Raw genomic sequence first — 20,557 nt, 5'->3', positions numbered from 1 at the left:
AAAAAACTAATGTTATGAGAAACTAGTTAATTTGGTTGGTTGGTTGCTCACTCCCTCCGAATATATTTATCATTTTGCGTATTTAATATTTTGTGACATTATTGACCATACAAGTATAAGTATATTGTAAATACCGTTAAATTGATAATGCTTTTGTTTTAGACCTATGGGTCGATACACTCTAGGTTAATAAAGAACTTGTTCAATGTCCATCCAGCATGTTTGACAATCGTCCATACAAGTTTTCCTTTTATATTTAGGTCAGTTTGATGCCGGACCAGCAATGTGTACTGCCTAGCATTTGCAAAACTGTTTCATGGCTTTTATCCTCATTTATATATATATATGTCCTCGGTCCGGGGAAATTAGCTATTTCTTCTAGTTTCGTGAATGTTCAATATTTGAACAGCTGAATTTTGAGTTTCATTTTTCTCCCTCTCTTTATCTCTCTTGAAAAAGACAGGGTTATATTGTTAACGATTATTTGTCCCCTAACCGTTGTCAGCTCTCTAGAGACTTAACGCCTTAAGGGTTTACCAAGAAACTTCACATATAAAACTTCACATTGTTTTGGAAACGTGTAAGTTTTAGGGTTTTTGGGTCAAGGTCATTGTCACGTTCTACTTTTAGAAAGTCATTGTCACTCCTCGAGGTATTTTTATTTTTAAATAAAACCACATGTTTAAAATATGAAAATGTTCAGAACAAGTTTGAGTTCGAGGTTGTTTGGTAAAGGTCAAGGTTGCCATTGATATTTAAAAACAAAGTTGTCTCTAGCGGCTTCATTCCTTAAAATGATTTGTTAAAAACACCATTCATTTACAAATGACAAAACAAAATAGTGTACACAGCTGAAGAACCTTGGAGATTGTCATACTTATTTTATAAAATCAGTTAAATTTATTGTATACTTATTTTGCAAATGAAAAACAAATAGTTCCATCTTTAAGGTGTTATAGCATGTAGGGGCCGATTGAGGATATATAGCCTTCTGCTTTATGTCACAACTGTGTGTGTTTATATACACTGTGTATAGGTACAGACACATGCATCTGGAACGTAAACAACACCAAGAAAATCCAGGTCACTACAGCATCATACAAAAAGGTAGGAAACTTGCCCGGCCAGGCCAGTCTCTACGACGGAAGTACGTCATTTCTAAATGTAAATTCATTTTCAAGGAGCTAGTCGATTGGGTGACTATTGGGAGTTCCTATTAAGGGATCGATATGTGAACTGAATGACGTACTTCCTTCATGTAATCAGAAATGGATTGACCGCTAGAAATCTCGAGCGAAGATATAGTGACATTTTACGGCGAAAATGTGACATATGTTCGTAATGCTATTTAAAGGTTATTCAAACATGTTTTAATGGTAGGATAACATTAAAAATGGCGAACATACTATTTTCAAAGTTGTTTGAGGAGCTCCGATCTCGAACGGGGAGTTTTGCTTGTGTTGTTTACGTTCCAGATACAGGTGCCTGTGATACTGGGAAGCATTGCAGTTACTGTAGTATTTACCAGAGTAATATAGCTGTTTTTGTTAATATGTAAAATATTAGTGGTTAGCTTCAGCTGAAAAAAAAGTCAGAATGATATGGTTTTTGAAATACACTCTGAATGTACATTCGAATAAAAGGAGAGAGAAAGGAGGGTGAAAGTTTCCCAGTGTACGGTGTGTTTATTGTAAATAATTTTCTTATTCACAACTATTTAATGATCCAAAGAAATAAACATATCTAGATGGCGAGGGAAATATCATGGTTTTCATATGTCTGGTAGTTTTAGGAGAACGTCAAAGCCATATCTAGTTGCTGAACCGTGCCATCATTTAAATGAATTTATACTCGACATGCAGGTTACGGGAAACATCGGGGACTAATAGTCTAAAGTTACTGACACATATGATATTTGTAATCTTGTAAGGAAAGTGAAGCATGGGCCTGCGAAAACTTTCAAAAACATTCATTCGTCGGACTAATGGAATTGCAAACAGCACTCCTCAGAATTAACTTGTTATGAAAACTGACACGTATTTGGTATCTGGATCCAATTTAGATAAGTTCAGTTTAATTAGATTGTCAATTACTGGTGAGCGTTTTGCTTAATATGCCACCAACAGTTGCATAATGTTAGTACCTGCCCAATTATAGAGTTAGTGTAAACACTATCACGAATTCTTTGTTTTGTGACAAGTTGTGAGATAACTTTTCAATGAACCTATGAACTACAAGATATCCTTTGGGCCTGAATCCCTTACCTTGTCTGCAGCATACAAGGAAAGGTTCTGAAAAAAAATCTTCAGTTTGTTAAATTTTTGCATATTTGTAAGTCCATTTCTCAAGGAGAATGTTACTTCATAATCACCATGTCACTGGGCTTAAATTGTATGTTATTGAAGAGAAGCAGTTGGAAGGGTTATGCGTGTGACCCTGTTGCCTTTAAAGAGGCAAAGGTAATATACTTGTATACTTTGTATAAGTTGTTGAAATTTTTATACACTTTCGACCCATGTGACCTTGCTAATGTGTAAAGAAGTATCAAGCTTGTCCAGTCAATCTTCCCATTAGGTTTCGTGTATGATGTCATCTTTACACTTGTGAACGATGTCACCTTTACACTTGTGAACGATGTCATCTTTACATTTGTGAACGATGTCACATTTACACTTGTGAACGATGTCACCTTTACACTTGTGAACGATGTCACCTTTACACTTGTGAACGATGTCACCTTTATACCTGTGTATGATGTCATCCTTTACACATGTGTACGATGTTATCTTTACACCTGTGAACGATGTCATCTTTACACTTGTGTACGATGCCATCCTTTACACTTGTGAACGACGTCACCTTTTACTCCTGTGTACAATGTCACTCCTACACATGTGTACAGTGTCTCCACAAGCCCTGTGTGCGAGGTCTCTTATACACATGAGTACAACGATGTCATCCCAAAACATATGTACCATGTCTCTACCACACGTATGTACAAGTTCCCTCCTACACCCGTGTAACAATATCTCGCTCACACCTGTTCACTATTTAACTGTTACATCTGTACTACTTATTATACGCACTCTGATTCAATGTTCTAAATCCTTCATATCTTATCCTCATTCACTTCCATATATTCCTCTAAAGCTGCTCTCATCTGGTAGATGACACAGATTTGAAATTTCTAACTTGTTATATATTTAAGTAGAAGAATTCGTGTAGGCGGACATATGCTAATTTGTTTAAAGTTGATATGTAATAAGCTAACAGAAAAGGTTGTTCAGGGTATCTTGGTTACAGTGTGAGAGTAGTGTATGTGATGACATAAATGGACTTCACAATCAGAAAGTGAGAAATTGGGGAACTATGACACGTGATGTGTGGATGAGAACTGGCCAACAAGAAAGGTAGGAATAAGTAACTCGAATGTCTCATCGTACTTGTATGTCTGGGTAGTAAAGTGGCCAATAGGTTTTACAGTATCTATGTATATATCAAGGGGAATATATTTATCTCGAAGAAAACTATTTATCATTGCATTGATAATATAATCTTTACTTAAACTTCTGATAACGATCTAAGATATGCAACGTTCTGCTACCAAATTGTGATTCGGACACCGTACATTTAGCGTTTATTACATAATTCCCCACATCTCATTTCGACATATTTTTTTTTCTTTTTTTTTTCAATCAAGTAAGTGGCTTTCAACAAAGAGATGAAGTCAGCAGCAATAAGCTGAATGGCTTCAGTCAGTAACACGACACCTTTCCTTACAGTACATATATGCCTTCAAAATATGGGCAAAATAACATACGACACGTCTCAAAATCATTAACGGTATGATTTATTCCGGATTAAACAACGAGACACCGAATCCCTTGGCGTGTCGTTTAGTGTAATAATTTTTACGTCCTTCAGCTTAAGCAAGCGTATTTGATCAAGAGTTGTCAATGACGCACCAAATTCTATATACCGGAGTTGAGAAATCGATATGGAGTTATTTATACAGATAATGTGCTTGAAATCAAGCAAGTAGCATCAGACAAATAAATACCAAAGTACATTAATCGGTCTCGGAGTGTTAGACCACATAGATTAATGTCTGGTATTCGTTATCTCACGGCACCAATCGAGTTGTCCTTCTTACATCATTTCCGGTCACAAGAGGCTTAACTATCAGGTAAGTACTAATTGTATATGAAACACTGTTCATATATCTAATGATAATGTGTTATTGTTTAATTAATCATACGGGCGTCTGTTTATAAGGAAAAGGTGTATAGGTGTTGTGTTATTATAAAGAATGTATCGTACTTTTCATAACATTTAAATGATATCTTACTTGTCCGAATCGTGTTTACCTGTCTGATTGTCGAACTGGGAGACAATGTTGTCAGACGTAAATGCCTTCTACAGAATATATTCTTTATATTTAGTATTCTCATTTACTGTGATTGATTTTATGAACCCAGAAAAAGAAATATTCCGTTTTGTGTTAAATTGATGGTTGTGATATATACATGCATATATATATATACATTTAATACGTGTGTGCGTTTACTACCCTCATATGACTGTTGATAACACAGCCGACCTGCAAAAGTCACCCTCGTGTGGTATCTCACGTATACGTAGATCTGGTTTGCTCGATAACGTGCACGATGTTTACATTTTGATACAGTCTAGTCTAGGTTGAAGTATTTAAGACTAAAGCGTACAAATCCGCTAAGGCAAACATTAAGTATAACGGTTGTCCTGTATGCATTCCCACCGCAAACGTAAACTTTTAAATTACATAATAAGCAATCTGCACTTCTATATTATCATTTACAATCCCATATCAAATTACATTATTATTTCTAAATTAAATGTATCACGTAATTGAAGGTTTATTGAAAGGATTGAAAGATAACACATTTGCGTATACAAGTCCTTATTTTCATTACAGTGGCAAATTACAACCAGAGTTAATCATGAAAATGTACATTTATATCATCCATTTTATATTCTGTATCGTTCAATTTAAGGCTTGCCACTTTTTTCAATAGCTGCTATTGGATAGTCGACCCTTATAAAAGTCCTATTTCATATTCTAAATGTTTATTTCAAATCAGGTGTCATATTGTGCTATACAAAGCAGCATGTCGGAGACGAAAGAGCCTGATTCACCTTCAATAGGTAATGGTTTAAACCTTAACGCAACAGAGGACAGTAACACAAGTGGTATTGAGAACATTGCTCTTGACCCGTTTCTGATTGAATGTCCCATATGTCTGGAGCAACTTGACCAACCAAAGTCCCTGCCTTGCCTTCACACATTCTGCCTCGACTGTCTGTCTGACTGGATCGTCAAAGACGACAATCTCACAACATTTCCTTGTCCGATATGTAGGAAGGTTACAATGCCGCCTGACATTACGTCCGGAAAAGCTACATGGGCTATTAATTTCCCTACCAATAATCTGATAGTTGAAATGATAAGATACTCGCAGAATACTGCTGTTAAAAAAAATTGTGATCCTTGTAAAAGACGTACGGACAGAGAAATTCTTGCTGTTCGTTGGTGCAAAATCTGTAACGTGTACCTATGTCAGGAATGTGAGATCGACTTTCACAGATTTCTACACACAGCAGGGGAAACATTTCATGTGAGTGATCTCAACCAATCTCCACTTAGGACCACTACCGCCTCACTCAGATGTACACAGCACCAGAAGAAGATGAGCTTGTTCTGTGAGGACCACCAGGCTCTAGTGTGTAGTCATTGTGTATCCATTTCTCATCGGACATGCGGCAGTGTAATGACTCCGGAAGATTATGCCCAGAAACTCAACAGGGATGACGTCATCAGGACACGATTGTCTGACGGGGAACACGTGATGGATGCTCTGGTAAAAGATTTCAGTATCCAACTGGAATTATTAGAAAGCAATAAGCATGAAGCAGAACGCAAGATTTCATTAGAAAGTCAGAAAATAGGTGACATAGTTTGCAGGTTCCGTGATCAAGCCATGAATCAACTTTCTAAAGTTCACAAAGAACAGAAAGGAATTTTAGAATCATCAATACAGCGGTGCAAAAGTCTAAAAAACAGTATGATAAACACTAGCAAAGTATCCGGTGTAATATCTTCCGGAACTGATCCCGTGCAGAAGATTTCTATCTATCAGCGAGGAAAGGCCGAAATAAACTCGTGCACACAGATGGTCCATGATCTTGTGAGACCCTTTGAAGGAAAACTCATTACGTTTGAACCAGAATGTCTTCATGAAAAGATTGAATCGTTCGCTTCTATAGGAAGGATAAGCGCAAATAACCAGATCCGTGATTTTCCTGTACCTGTAGACAAGTGGCTCCCCCTGTCGGACAGGATCGCTAATCACCATGACACATTCTCAGTCAAACTGGAAAAGGACAAATATGCATGTTCAGTTAGGGATATCCTGTGGTATGACGATGATGTAGTACTTCTCACAGATGCAAACAATAAGAATGTAAAACTGTTCTCTGAAAAGGGCGAATTTATTGATGTATTGCACATGGATGATCGGCCATGGTCGGTATGTAAACTACCTAACAACAGAGTAGCAGTAACAAGGCCAGACGCGAAAATGATTTCTATCGTCAAGTTAGAAGAAGTCAATACCGAAGGAGGAAATGGGAATTCTGCAAATGTGAGAACAGATATACCCTTCAAAAAGTTAGGTACCGATTCCACTGATTGTACAGGACCGGACCAAGTTCCCAGCGAAAATAACACCAGTCAAGATCCCCGGAGGATAATCTCGCTGACTTTAGAAAATAGCATCACGACAAACCTAAATTGTTATGGTATTTGTCACGTCGGGGACATGTTTGTTGTAAGTAATGGGAAATATCGCCCTTACCAGTTGTACACTGTGGCACCGGATGGTCGGACAGACCTCATTATGGAACATGAATCACCATCTTACTATATAACCAGTAAGTATACGTATCGTGCCTGAAAATATTACTTTGAGGAACTCTGATATTTTCTTGGACTAAAAAATGTAATACCATTTCTTTACTACGCCTTGATAATATACGTATTTTAGCATGCGGTTTGTTATTATATCACGACAACCAATTATTGGAATAATGCTAGTACACTTATGACATTAGGCCTTACTTTGATATGAAAAACATTTTGATAAAAAATACGCAATTTTTAATCTTTGATTCGGGAGTTTATTTTTTTCACACCTAACTTTAATATGCCAGTTTTCGGGATCATTTGTCTCTGTTTATTGCCATCCTTAAAATAGGTTTCGATCTGATAATGATATTTCGAGAAGGAATATGTATCTGTGTGTTGAAATTTATGCATGCTATAATTGTTGACACATGGTGTGTCTATGATGATGTGATTTTAGAATAGATCTAAATCGAGTTTTGATTGTAGCGTTTATTTTCACTAGGGTCAATCACTGAACAAGACATCGTTGTCGGTCTGACAAGCTCCGTCCCTAGAAACGTCGCCCTATACTGCCTAAAAAGTCACAGCTCACCAGAACGCATCAACATATCCCCAGCTGCAGAGAAAACCCTAAATAATGCATACGGCATGGACGTCGATCGAGATGGCAATATATACTTATGTTGCGGAGGACCTATGAGTGTTGTGCAAGTGACATCAGATAGGGAGACTGTTAGGGAATTGGTTGGGGTTGAACAGGGCATCAAGGATCCCAGGGCTATTTCCGTGCTTCATAATAAAGTTGTTGTCACAGACGTCGCTAAAGAAAATGCTAACATCATTAAGATATTTCATCTCCGCTGAAATATTGATTCTTACACGTGTTATATTAAATGTTTATCTTTAACGTTTTCATTACTAGATATAAAACAACTGTTGATTTATTTTGGTGTCATTTATACCGTGTATCTAAGGACGATTTACCCTTGTTCAGGAAATGGGATATCATATCATATAGATAGTCGCTCTGTCAGAGTATGAAAAGATATCACGGGAAGATAATTTGGCATTGATGTTGTGATTTATGTATAATGGTTTATGTATAATATGTATAATGGTTTATGTATAATATGTATAATGGTTTATGTTTAAATGGCAGTGAGTTTTACTATATTTACATTGAGTTCTCTGCGATTAATGCTACTCCACCCTTGTTGCATGATTGTATGACATGTCTAAATTTGGACCTATTCTTTTTTTAAACAAAAGATACGATTTTTAAAAATGTCTTTCCTTGACACTGACTCGCTTTGGGCCTTAAGCTGACCGTTTGCCCCTGTTATAAAAAGTGTGTGTTCTGTTCTCTTGCCCAGACATACTCCCTTTCAAAAAGATAATTAATACTCACTGCTTATCTCTCAGTATTGTGTTGTTGTAAATTACTGGTTCGCCAACTGCCAGTATAATGTGATCGGATGAGTGTCCTACATGAGGCCTCTGGCAGTATACTTTGGAGTAGCAGCGGTATTCATATGGCTTCTCTTTCGCACTGTTACAAGGGGACATACACAAACATTGCGTAGCCTTCCACAAACATACGAACTGAACACACGCCATCACCTCGCATACACAGGGAGGCCGTCCTCAAATGAACACAACTGTAACTGTTAACAGGGCTTTAAACAAAATAAAACTAATATTCTTCATCTCAAATGTGTACTTAAGACAGGGAGCATATTTTAGAGTTACCTTTAACTCCATCAATGGCTGTCTTACAAAGTTCTATTTGACGCGATGTTCACAGGAAATAATCACAATTTTCTCAATATCAAACAAGGAAACTGTCTATTTTGACCTGTGATTTAACATGTAGACACATTATTCGTTCTTAACCACAAAAGGTAAAAAAGGGCCTGTTGTTACCTCAATTTATTATATTTCAGCTTTGAGGTTCAAGCATAAACACACAATTACTCTGTTGTTTAGCGACATACAAATGATTTCCTTTTTTCATCCAACTTCCAGAATTTAACATCATATCCTCACCACACAACCTCTGTGATGATTGAACAGATGTTGATCAGTTAAAGTAGCCAGACAAGAAGCCAACAACCATGATAAGTATAACAGCATTCGCATTAAGGAGGCGTTTGGCCCATTTGGTTTGGTGAACAAATTCCTTCCTCTGATCAATGTCGATTTCTGTTGTTGTATGGTCCTGTGCACTCCCGCATACCATTTCTAGCAGTCGTCTTAACTTTGGAGTCGAGCCGGAGATAGCTGGATCGACATCTGTTGCAAATAGATTTAAATTTAAATTAAACTAAGTTAAATATATGTCCATGGCCCCACCATCTCCATGAGGACTTTTTGGGTACATAGCAAATAAATGTCAAGTTATTATCCGAGTGATAGGATTAAATTTGAAAATGTGAATTAAAGTTTTAAACTTTTCATAACTTTTTTTTACTAATAATGATAGACATTTCCTGTCATGTGACTATAATATACCTTCACGCAGCCGTGATGACGAATCATTGGAAGATACTTTGAGTTGGAGACCCTGGTCTTGCGAGTTAGTGTCCGCTTTGTATTTGGTCCACCATGTTACTCCAACAAGCTGTAGATACAAGTGATTCACAATAAGAATGGTATTATGATCCATGTAAAAAAAACGAAAAATTAAATGACATTTTGAAGATGTAAATTATTTATGAATAAGAATAACGTGTACACCTTATGTCTTATGTAATTTCATAACGTTGCCTGCTTTCATAGGTGATCCTATCGACATTGAAAAAATCGTTTTGGGATCTTGTTCTTGGTCGATATATTTAACAAACTGATGGATGAATCAAAATCGACATCAACAAAATGTTTTAATCTGATACCATGCCATCAACTCTACAGTTCTATAATAAATCCAATCTGTATCACTAATTTACTGGAAGACATATTGCCCAATAATCACAGCTATGCTATGCTATCTACGTTATCTTTGGTCTAGTCATACTGGTACTGGCCTCGTCCTCTTTTCGTTTAGCAGTGAAGATACTGATGAGGACTGTAGCAACTGTTGTGATGAAGAGGATCATGATACCGAAATACAAGTAGTTGATGGTGAGGAAGGCAGGACGCGTTTCCTCCTCACCGCAGTTGGGCTGCGGATAAACGAACTCCAACACCAGGCGAATAATTCCGCATACATGCCCAAACAGCAAACCCCAAAATGCGCCCTGCACCAAAGTTAACGTGTAAAAACATAAACGAGAGGAGATGTTTAAGCAATGAACTGTCAGCTGGCAGTTACAGTGAATATACAAGATGAAAGCCAATGGACAAACACAAAGAAAATACGTGGAAAATATGGTTTTAATCTTGCTTTGTCCAGTTGGAAATGTAAACGATAATGCGCGCATATTTTCCATTTTCGACGTACATGTATTTGTAAAAGGAAAAAATCCCAACCAAACCGGACACGAACGGCATATGAATCTTTAAGAGATACACAGTAAAGGTTAAGGGAACTCTTGAAAAGGTAACAAACCGGAGTAGAAATTTCTTTATTCGAATGAAGAGGTAAGAAAAAATCACTACCATTTATGTAAAAAAATTGAAATTAAATGTGAGAGTGATGTAAAACTGCTACTTTGTACTACGCCTTACGTTTTCTGTTGTTCCTTTCCAGAACATTGACAACAAGAAAAGAATCCCTATCGGTGATCCAAGGTATGCTTCCATTGCCGTCATGTATTGAAATAATTTTCCGCCCTGGGAGGACTTGACCAATGGAATCCAAAGAATACTGATGACGCACAACACTACCACAAACAACCTTTCAAAGGGGAATAATAAGGTATATTGGCACAGCTTGAGACGTATGAAGTATCCCTCTAAATGAATTTATCATGATACAAAACGAATAGTGAGAGATTAATCTAAGACATTTACATATTGATACAGTGTGCGAGTTCATACTGATAAGCCGTATTGTTCTCGTCAGAGGATGTCTTTGACACTAACCTACCAACAAGTAACAATTCCACTTGAGATGCGTGAGATCTGATCCTACGCCAGATATCCATAGTAAATACAGTACTGGAGCTGTTAAAGATCGACGTCAAAGAACTCATTATAGCTGAAACCATCACCGCCATCAGTAGGCCCCGTAAACCTGCAAAATACCATTACCTGGTTTAAAAGGAAAAAGGAAATTATGTAGCTGTCAAGTGATGTCAGATGACTTTACAGACAGTATTCGAACCCAAACAATGTTTTTTTTTGTAATCAAAAATGAATGTGAGTCTTTAATAAAAGAATGTTATATCTTTATAGATCAACAGCAATTATACTCTTGTTAGCATTACTTGCTGTAACCTACCCACAGGAAGCAGCTCTAATACCAATTTAGGGTAGGCAATGTTAGAGCAACCAACCGGATTGTCACATATTCTAGAGCATTCGTCCGGGTCCACACACCCAACCTCGTCTACAAAAACAACATGAAAATACTAGCATGTAAATCTAATCATAATCCAAACTCAAACTCAATAAGCCAAAATATATATATCAAAAAAGACTTTCACGAAGAATGCTGGTAAAATACAAGGACAATTTAAGTATCCAAAATTATCAAACACTTGATCTTTATTTTTTTTTTTAAAATTCCCTTCGTGATCTCAACGCTTTTGACACCTGTCATCGAGGAATGATCCTAAACGTTTAAAATCATCTATATGGTACAATTCTTTTCCTCACTCTCATGTTTCTTTCATTATGCTATATTGACATGCTGTGATGAAGCGGTATATATTGTTTAGGTATGTTGCCATGACTGTAACTCTTTGTTTGAGGTATTACCTGGAAACAACACCCTGCTGATCATACCAGGAAAGACGATGAGGAAGAGAGGAAGAGTCTTAAGATAACCGGCCAGAATAGAGCCACCTTTTGCGTGCGACAAGTTCTTCGCTCCCAAAGACCGCTGAACAATCACCTTCATCGTAACGGAAATGGTATCTAATATAATTATGACATGAAAGTGTAATTTGGTGAGCATAGCAACACATTTATCTCACCGCAGTTCATTTTCAAATATCAGAATTAGTCATAATAATGATTTTTGGAAATAATGAGGTTGCGTTTCTCACAAAAATACTGAAAATTAAATACGAAAAATTACCTACATTTATTAACAACATTCACGATATTGCGCCAACACTTTGAAATTGTCAAAACGATTTAACTCGTCCTGTTGTTAGTAATTTTTGTGAATAATATAGTATGTTGAAATATATATATATCAGTCAATCATTAAGAACAACATTTGGCGTTCAGACATTTTGATGTTATCACCTTCCATGATGCTAGTTTGTGTCTGTAATCGATCCGGATTTTAATTGAATAGTGTGCCGTTGTCTGGTGAAAGCACCAGAAGGCCAGATGATAGTTATGTTAACCTTACCTGGTCACAGCACCAGTACCACAGACTGCCGATCGAACTCTGTAAGACGAGGGCGGGCCATGGGTAGTCTCCGTTGATGGGGTCAAGGAACACTCTAAATGCGTCATGGTTTGGAATACCACATGTCGTAGCATTGTTTCGGATCTTAGGAATCGCGGCCATATATTTTGTTTGTAGAGCATTCAAACCACCGACTTTATCGAATCCTGTTTTAACGAACGCGAGCTATCGTTAAACTGATGGTTCCAGAGAGGTGAAACAAAAATTGCAACTGTCGTTGTATGATATAAATGTGAGAAAGACATGAGCTGATTGACGATGGAAGTATATTTAAAATAAACAGCAAATTATCCAATGTCTCCCAGAGTGCATTGCGGTATCCCAATAATAATATATCTGTAAACAGCTTACGTCATTTCAGGATTCTTGAAAAAACAACGTATTTGTGTCATATAATAAAGTATTTCATAATTTTTAGTGGTTTTTTTTTAATTTGCATTATTACTTCAAAATGGACCTTTGTTCATCTGGAAAATGATTACATAAATGTATTTGGTAATAAGGTGTGTGGAATATATCGCGGAAGATGAATTTTTAGTGGACTGTCACTAACCGTCATGTTAACATTTTCTACTTTCACTTTTCAGCTACCGACGTGTGCTCGAGTTACATGTTCGTACATTGTGATATCAGTGATAATTGATGGTACTCTGACTACGATATTGGCACATAACCTCTCAAAAATAGTTAATTCTTTTTCATGCTGATCGATGACATACACAACAATCTACATTGGAGTCCTTTGTTGGTGTTGTCGGGGATGACGCCATATTTTTTCCCGACGTCAAACTTTCACCCTGACAGCGAGGTCAACTATTGTATTGTGACTGACAAGGAACGACAACTCTGATAGAGATTGAAAAATCATCGTGACCATTCGAAATGTTTTAATCTACTACTTCAGTTTAGAGAACGTGTTAAACGATATTAACAGTTTTGGGCGTGATTATTATGTTATATGAGAATGAATGTAAATTACAATTAACTTTTTTTGTCGTGAACTACAATATATTTCTGTAAAACTGCATTGCTGTAATAGAGAAAAAAATCGATGATTAAACCTGTGATATTGTATATGCTGTGTGCCTTACCTATAGCTACAATGGAGAGCGACCCGAGAATCATGACAACTGTTTGGAATGTGTCTGTGTACATCACCGCTGTCAACCCACCTTTGAATGTAAAGAGACAATTATAACACACATGCCATTTTGCTTTTATATGACATATAAAACAAAAGGAATAAGAAAAAATAAAAATTGCCTTTTTATGGCTATTGCAACAATATAAAATGGTCTCGATAGATGACATGCATAGTAAAAATCATTGAAAACAAACCCTTCCAAAGATGCTTAAACTTAAAAATTGCAATATTGCTTTAAAATAGATGTATTAGATTCATAACAAACACACATCTTTCGGAGATAAAAACCTTTATCATCTCATCCTCCATATGTTTGCGATGTCAAAATAATAATGACATAAACACGTACAGCCAATACGAATGTCACCTACAATATATATTATAGCAGAAAGCAATATAAAATGTTATATCATCACAAATATTTTGTTTTCTGTGGATAGTGTATATGATGATCATTTATTTTACTAATTGCCATTTCTTATTTCACACCATTGTGCAAACTTACTGACAGTTGGATAAATATAACACACACCACTACTGGTATATGACCTTCCGGACTTTTGATTAGCTGGGGAATTCAACTTAGACCACAAAGGATTATTTGAACGCATATTAAGTAGGTCACGAATTTTTTTGTAATAATATTTTTTGGTATGGATTTATTGATTTTAACATTCATGAATAATGATATTTCGATGTATTTCTGAAATTGTCAGTGTTGCTTATCTATTAATGGCATTTCACTATCAATCGTAGAATAACGCCCACAAACGATATCAAAAATTGCCGTTACAATAAAAACTTACTCGAGTGAGAGTAAAATATTCGACAAAACTAATTTTCGTGTAATTTTCCCTTTATGAAATATCATCTTTGATTTCTACAGAAAATCGTCACATCAAAGATGGTTTATATATTATATCTATATATATATAAGTGCGAATTTTTATATAATACTCCAATGTAACTTTGTGTTTAAATACATAGATATCTGTTTTTTACTATGTTCAGAGTTTTTCTAATGTTAAAATGTGTAAGTTTGTTTATAATCATATGTCGTGATAACCGCAGACGTTTTTACATTGTTTTGCTTACTTACCTAAAATGGTGTAAATCGCCGTGATCACCAGTAGTACAATTATTGACAGGTACATATCCCATCCGAGGGTCATCTGGATAAACATTAACCCCGCAAATATGCTTACCTAAGAAAACAGACAAATGAGTATATCAGAATCATAACGACCTTATATATCTCTTATGTTATGAATGATAAAAACTTTACGCGGAAAATTCATATTGCTTTCTGATAGAAGGTAGTGGAACCAATATTAGTTTAATTGTTCATGATTATTCGAGTTTATTAATGTAGAGAGGCGACTAACTACACTGTGGTAATGAATTGCCCGTCATTGGTACAGAAAATCGAAGTCTTAAGAATATAACAAACGCTCGACTGACCAGTTCAGAATGCACACATTATTTTTTTATCTTTTCATATAATAGTTATATATAGTTCCCTTTATGATTCTATGTCTTCGTAACAACTTTACATTTTATATTAAAGAACAATTTAAAAGATGTTAGACAATTAAGGAATATTACCTTTTTATGAACAAACCTAACTCAAAGTCAATTTTACGACTTTCTGGCGAGTTAATCCTTTGCACTACTGATCACCTTGGAGAGGTTAAAGATTATGTATTGTACTCACGGCCAATTTGGAGACAACATATAAGATCAAAGCAATGCAACTCAAATACACCCTCAGCTTCCGTCCACCGTGACGTCTCTCGATATACTCAGGTAGAGTGTATACCTATACAGAAGAATTCAAGTAAGTAATTATATATAAATTCTAACCTAAATACAGTTATGTTTGCTTTATAAGGTTTCATTACGAAATGTTTAATTAAACACATGCGAATATCACTAACCTACCCCAGCCGATATGTAGACAGGAAGAAACAGCCAACCACATAAAAGGATCAGGAATATCACCTGGAACAATCAGAACATCGTAATCTTATCACATTGTATACCTTATACTTAGCAGTTGATTGTGCATAACACACATACACTCAACCTCTCTCTCTCTCCCCTCTCTCCCTCCCTCCCCCCATCTCTCTCTCTCTCTCTCTCTCTCTCTCTCTCTCTCTCTCTCTCTCTCTCTCTCTCTCTCTCTCTCTCTCTCTCTCTCTCTCTCTCTCTCTCTCTCTCTCTCTCTCTCTCTCTCTTTCTCTCTCTCTCTCTCACACACACACACACACACACACACACACACACACACACACACACACACACACACACACACACACACACACACACACACACACGCACACACACACACACACACACACATACGCCCTCACATATATAACTTCTCGTTAACTGATATCATCTTGAGCATATTTAACATGAACACTCATCCTTACTGGCTATATCATAAATATATTTTCTATAAAAGGAGATTACATTTTCTAATATTCCACAAAACATCAAATACATGCCATCCCTTATAAACTCTGAACTCGTATTTGTATTAAGTGATGTAAAATTTAATTCAATTAAATCATAAAGCATATGTTTTAATAAGTTCTCTTCTTAAATACATGGTACAAAGGGCAAGTTAAAAAAATAGGCTGGGTCTCCATGTTTCCAAATACTTTATTATATTAACAGGTAACAGATTACGTTAACATCATTTTCAATACTTCTATCGCTGCTTGTTCACTTAGGCCATCTCAACTGTCTCAAACTGAAACAAACGATACATTTAAAACCTGATATCAGTAGGTGTCCCGAGTCTACACCAAACCTACTATATGTGATATAGGGCTATAATGATTCTATATATATACATCTCGACCTATTCACTTACAAACCACTCATACAGGACCAGGGCTATACCCGAGGACGCCCCAGCTCCCGCCAAACCAACGAAATGTTCACTGCCAATGTTACTGGAGAATAGGGACGCACCGACCTACAAAAAGAAAACATACATGAATGTCCGGTGTGAGTTTCGTATATATACTAGAGATTTTTGATGTAAACGAAACCGAGACAAAATGTTTGTTCAGTAATTTGAGAGAAAGGAAATGAAATGAGGTTTTCGAAATAAGAATTATAGAAAATGTCAACGGCATAGCGATGTGTAAATCAAAAGGTTATTCCTAAATGTCAGGAGTGTCACCGGTGGAATGAGCTAAAGAATACAGCAACGAGCGCATGGAAACACTCCAAAGTACAGAAGAAGGAGCTTGACACAAATTTTAATAGCAAGTGTAAAAAGGTGTAGATGTCTAGAAATTGTACAAAAGACACACCAGTGAATAGTACATTCTTATAATTTAGAACGAATGAAACTGCATCATACAGCTGTTTCGTCCTTCTAGGACTCGTCTGTGATGCTAAGGGCCGAAATTTTGAACCCTAAGAGGCGACTAAGGAGAATTTACAGTGATAAAAAGAAAAAGTTAAAATCTAGACGGGGAGGTGCAGCAGCGACATAATAAGATGAATTTCGTAATTTTCATACATCAGATAATTTTCGAATGGAGAAGGAATGAATATATATATACACATACATATCCTGGCGATTTCAGCAGTACTTACAGCAAACCAGGGCATGGACCTCCCGGCGAGAAAGTAACTCTTGACATTTCCCCTGTTTGGTCTTCGGAGCGACTGTAATGATACATTCATTAATAACATTGTACAAAATAACATGTTTACATTGTAAATAAGGGCATTATTGGCAATCATGTTGGATTCTAGAATGTTGATGTAAAAAGGATTTGTGGTAATTACTTCATTTTCAATCGGTAAATGGATTTAGCCCAGTTAATTAAATGAGGTCACCAAACCGACACCAAAAGAACAGTAATATATCGTTGTTCTGTGTTCGATTAACATGAACTGAATGTATGAATAAACAAAGCGACATATCAACCCTCTGTCCTCATCTTCATGGTATTCCGGAAATGTGATGTTTGTGATGTTTATAGTAATAACAATATTTCTCATATCCGGAACAATGAAGTTCATTCCCTTGACCCTGCAGTATTATTATCTATCTGTATCAGTAAATGTTACACTATTGTTTTACAGTCTACCTTGTCAAAAGTGTACAGTAAGTTTTAGTACTATACAATAAAGTGGAAAGTTGTCTTATGTCTTTTTACCGATTAGTAAGGTATGCAGTTCGTCAGCTATTTAAGCTTGTAAAGCGTATTTTAAGGATCATTTGCCATCATCATCCATTCTTAACAGAGAAAATGTGAGTTTTATCTTTCTTAATTCCCATTGTCATTACGTAACATAACTCGGTAGGTGTGATTCAAAATATTGCCAATATGCATCGTATTAAAAAAACTTTTTATTTACCTGAACATTTTTGTCTCAATTCAACTTTTGCTCTGCGTATTTAGAGGGAGTCATTTTCCACAGCGAGTTTTTGCACAATGATGTTAGTACTATGAAATGAAACCTCCCATCAGGTATGCTTCCTATTCAAACTAGACCTTGCGATATTACTTGTGGTAGTTTATAACGTTAGCTGTCAGAATGATAGTGGCTTCAAAGGAACATTCATGTATTTATCTAAACAGTACAGCGCTAACTCTTTATATTGAATATATATCAAAGTTTCCAATAGATTAAAAGACATTATGAAAACCTTGTTATCAGCCATGTCCCCACCAGTTCTTTAAAGATCCAGATTAAAACTCATACTACACGTCCATGTAAATCCTTGTGGTATAAACTGGCGAAGCTCATAAACTCGAACTAAACATTTCTGACATAATTTGGACCAGTTTTCGAATTGAAAAGACTTTTTTCTTCTTTCATTTTTTACTCTGTAGTGCTTATTTCATTGAAGATTATCGATTTGAAAAAATTGACCTGTTAAAACTCGAAATTCTTATCTCCTAAATTTGACGACGATGATCGAGAATATACATACACATGAAGACATTACATCCCCTGTTGTAATGTATCAGGTGAACAGGGTTTTACTATATTTATAATACTGCCTGTAACTGTGTTTATCTAAGGATTAATGATGAAATTACAAATGTAAAACAGCATACATGTGGTACCAGGCTGCACAAATATATTTGTACAATGTTGTTTGGACTTGTATGTACACTTTTGTGTTAGAGACTTTACAAAATAGAAATTGAAATAAATGACTAAAATCTAAATCGCATAAATAGACAAAAATAAGAGAACCGAGGTACGTACCCAGAGGCCGACACCGATCACAACCACGAAGTAGATAACAACTATGAGAATGTCGGCCCAGTGATTGAGGCCTTTCGCCATGTTGTGGACGCAGTGGGTTTTATACACAGAGTTGTCTCCCCGATAGCGCGTACCAGCGTAGTGATGTGAAGATACACAAACATGCGTAATTCAAAGATTTTTTTTCCCCGTCAAATGTATATAGACTTAAACTTGTACACATAAATGACCCGAGAGAATTTCAAGCTAACTCCTCAATCTGTGCTACTTTCCTATCGCCCCAGTGTGTGCTGCTTGTAACACACCCGCTTAGATTTCAGGTAAGTGTAGTCTTTTAATGTAGATATATTAAAGAACACGGCTTTTAAAACATTTGATATGTCACGGGTGATTTTTTAGGGGAAGGGATATACCTAACAATTTAAGGTGTTTAGTTAATGCGTTATAATATCGGCACAAGTGTAAGATTCTATTTATCATACAAGCTGTATTTCTGAAAAAAATATATACAAAAAATACAGTGCTAAGATAAGAAGCCTTAGCTGGAGAGAAATAGCCTTTGGATGGGGTGATGAGGTGCATTTTTCTACATATCCTGTATCCCTCCATACATATGTATCTTGCGCCCCTCATCGGTGCCGATAATTTGTACCCCATCTTTTTGTTGTACATATAGACTGAAGTTAATGTCATTCAGATCTATATATTATATAACAACAGTGATTGATATTATGGTTGTTTTTGAAATGTTCCTGTCATTTAATAAATGACCATTTGACAACATTTCTTTTCACTGTTGTTGTTTTTTGTTCATGAGACATGTACAACAAATAACAAGCTGCAGTCTCTGAGCTGGGTTACCGTGCTAACACAAATAAAAGTTATTTCATGAAATAAATACATTTGTGTTAGATGGTTACTTTATATATTCATGTATATATATATGTATAATTGTCATAATCCTACAGATGTTCTTCACATTATAATGTTATGTAAGTTGGCTCTTGCATGATTTTGTTATTTGGAATAAGATCTTGAACTCTGACCACCTTGTGACCATCTGTTACCCTATGTAGTTTGTATCTCTTGTTATTTGGATGTTATGTGTGCGCACGTGTTAGCTAAGAGGGCCGTGTAGGGCAACTCGCTATGCGGTCACGGTTTTAGCTTGACCAGTCAGAGGGGCTGTTCACATGACCAGCGGCAGTAGCCGTGATGCTAGGCGGTCAGGGCCTGGATTGACCAATCAGCGAGGCGCGCACCTCTTCGTGATTTTGACCGCGTCATATCTTCATCACTCCTCATAATTTTTCTGCTGCTGTGATTACGTTTAATATCTTTCGAAGTCCCACCCATACCACACTCCCACATTTTGTCTTGAGCCAACTTATATATCCATGTTTTTTTTTATGCCGATAATTTGTTCCCCATCTTTTTGTTGTACATATAGACTGAAGTTAATGTCATTCAGATCTATATATTATATAACAACAGTGATTGATATTATGGTTGTATTTGAAATGTTCCTGTCATTTCATAAATGACCATTTGACAACATTTCTTTTCACTGTTGTTGTTTTTTGTTTATAAGACATGTACAACAAATAACAAGCTGCAGTCTCTGAGCTGGGTTACCGTGCTAACACAAATATATATATATATAAATAAAACTATTTCGAGATAATCAGATGAATTA

The 20,557-nt window shown here is 36.1% G+C and overlaps 2 protein-coding genes across 2 annotated transcripts; one reads left to right on the top strand and one right to left on the bottom strand.

Moving 5' to 3' along the window:
- Positions 1–5,708: 5,708 nt before the first annotated feature.
- On the top strand, positions 5,709–7,807 carry LOC132551117 (uncharacterized). Its single transcript, XM_060215226.1, has 2 exons — positions 5,709–6,969; positions 7,446–7,807. Exons 1-2 carry the CDS (start codon positions 5,727–5,729, stop codon positions 7,805–7,807), a joined length of 1,605 nt encoding a protein of 534 aa, XP_060071209.1. The 5' UTR covers positions 5,709–5,726.
- Positions 7,808–8,861: 1,054 nt separating this feature from the next.
- On the bottom strand, positions 8,862–18,942 carry LOC132551113 (sodium/glucose cotransporter 4-like). Its single transcript, XM_060215221.1, has 15 exons — positions 18,862–18,942; positions 17,230–17,301; positions 16,493–16,597; positions 15,553–15,612; positions 15,326–15,430; positions 14,711–14,816; positions 13,559–13,639; positions 12,408–12,613; positions 11,804–11,939; positions 11,325–11,432; positions 10,967–11,117; positions 10,610–10,778; positions 9,967–10,179; positions 9,455–9,563; positions 8,862–9,235 (listed from the first exon to the last, which is right to left on the bottom strand). Exons 1-15 carry the CDS (start codon positions 18,940–18,942, stop codon positions 9,024–9,026), a joined length of 1,914 nt encoding a protein of 637 aa, XP_060071204.1. The 3' UTR covers positions 8,862–9,023.
- Between the last annotated feature and the right edge of the window lie 1,615 nt (positions 18,943–20,557).

The sequence above is a fragment of the Ylistrum balloti genome, unplaced genomic scaffold (assembly GCF_031769215.1).
Source record: "Ylistrum balloti isolate Yb309-2 unplaced genomic scaffold, AGI_CSIRO_Ybal_v1 Utg370176, whole genome shotgun sequence".
Lineage (NCBI taxonomy): Eukaryota > Metazoa > Mollusca > Bivalvia > Pectinida > Pectinidae > Ylistrum > Ylistrum balloti.
This window is presented reverse-complemented; position numbering and strand designations above follow the sequence as displayed.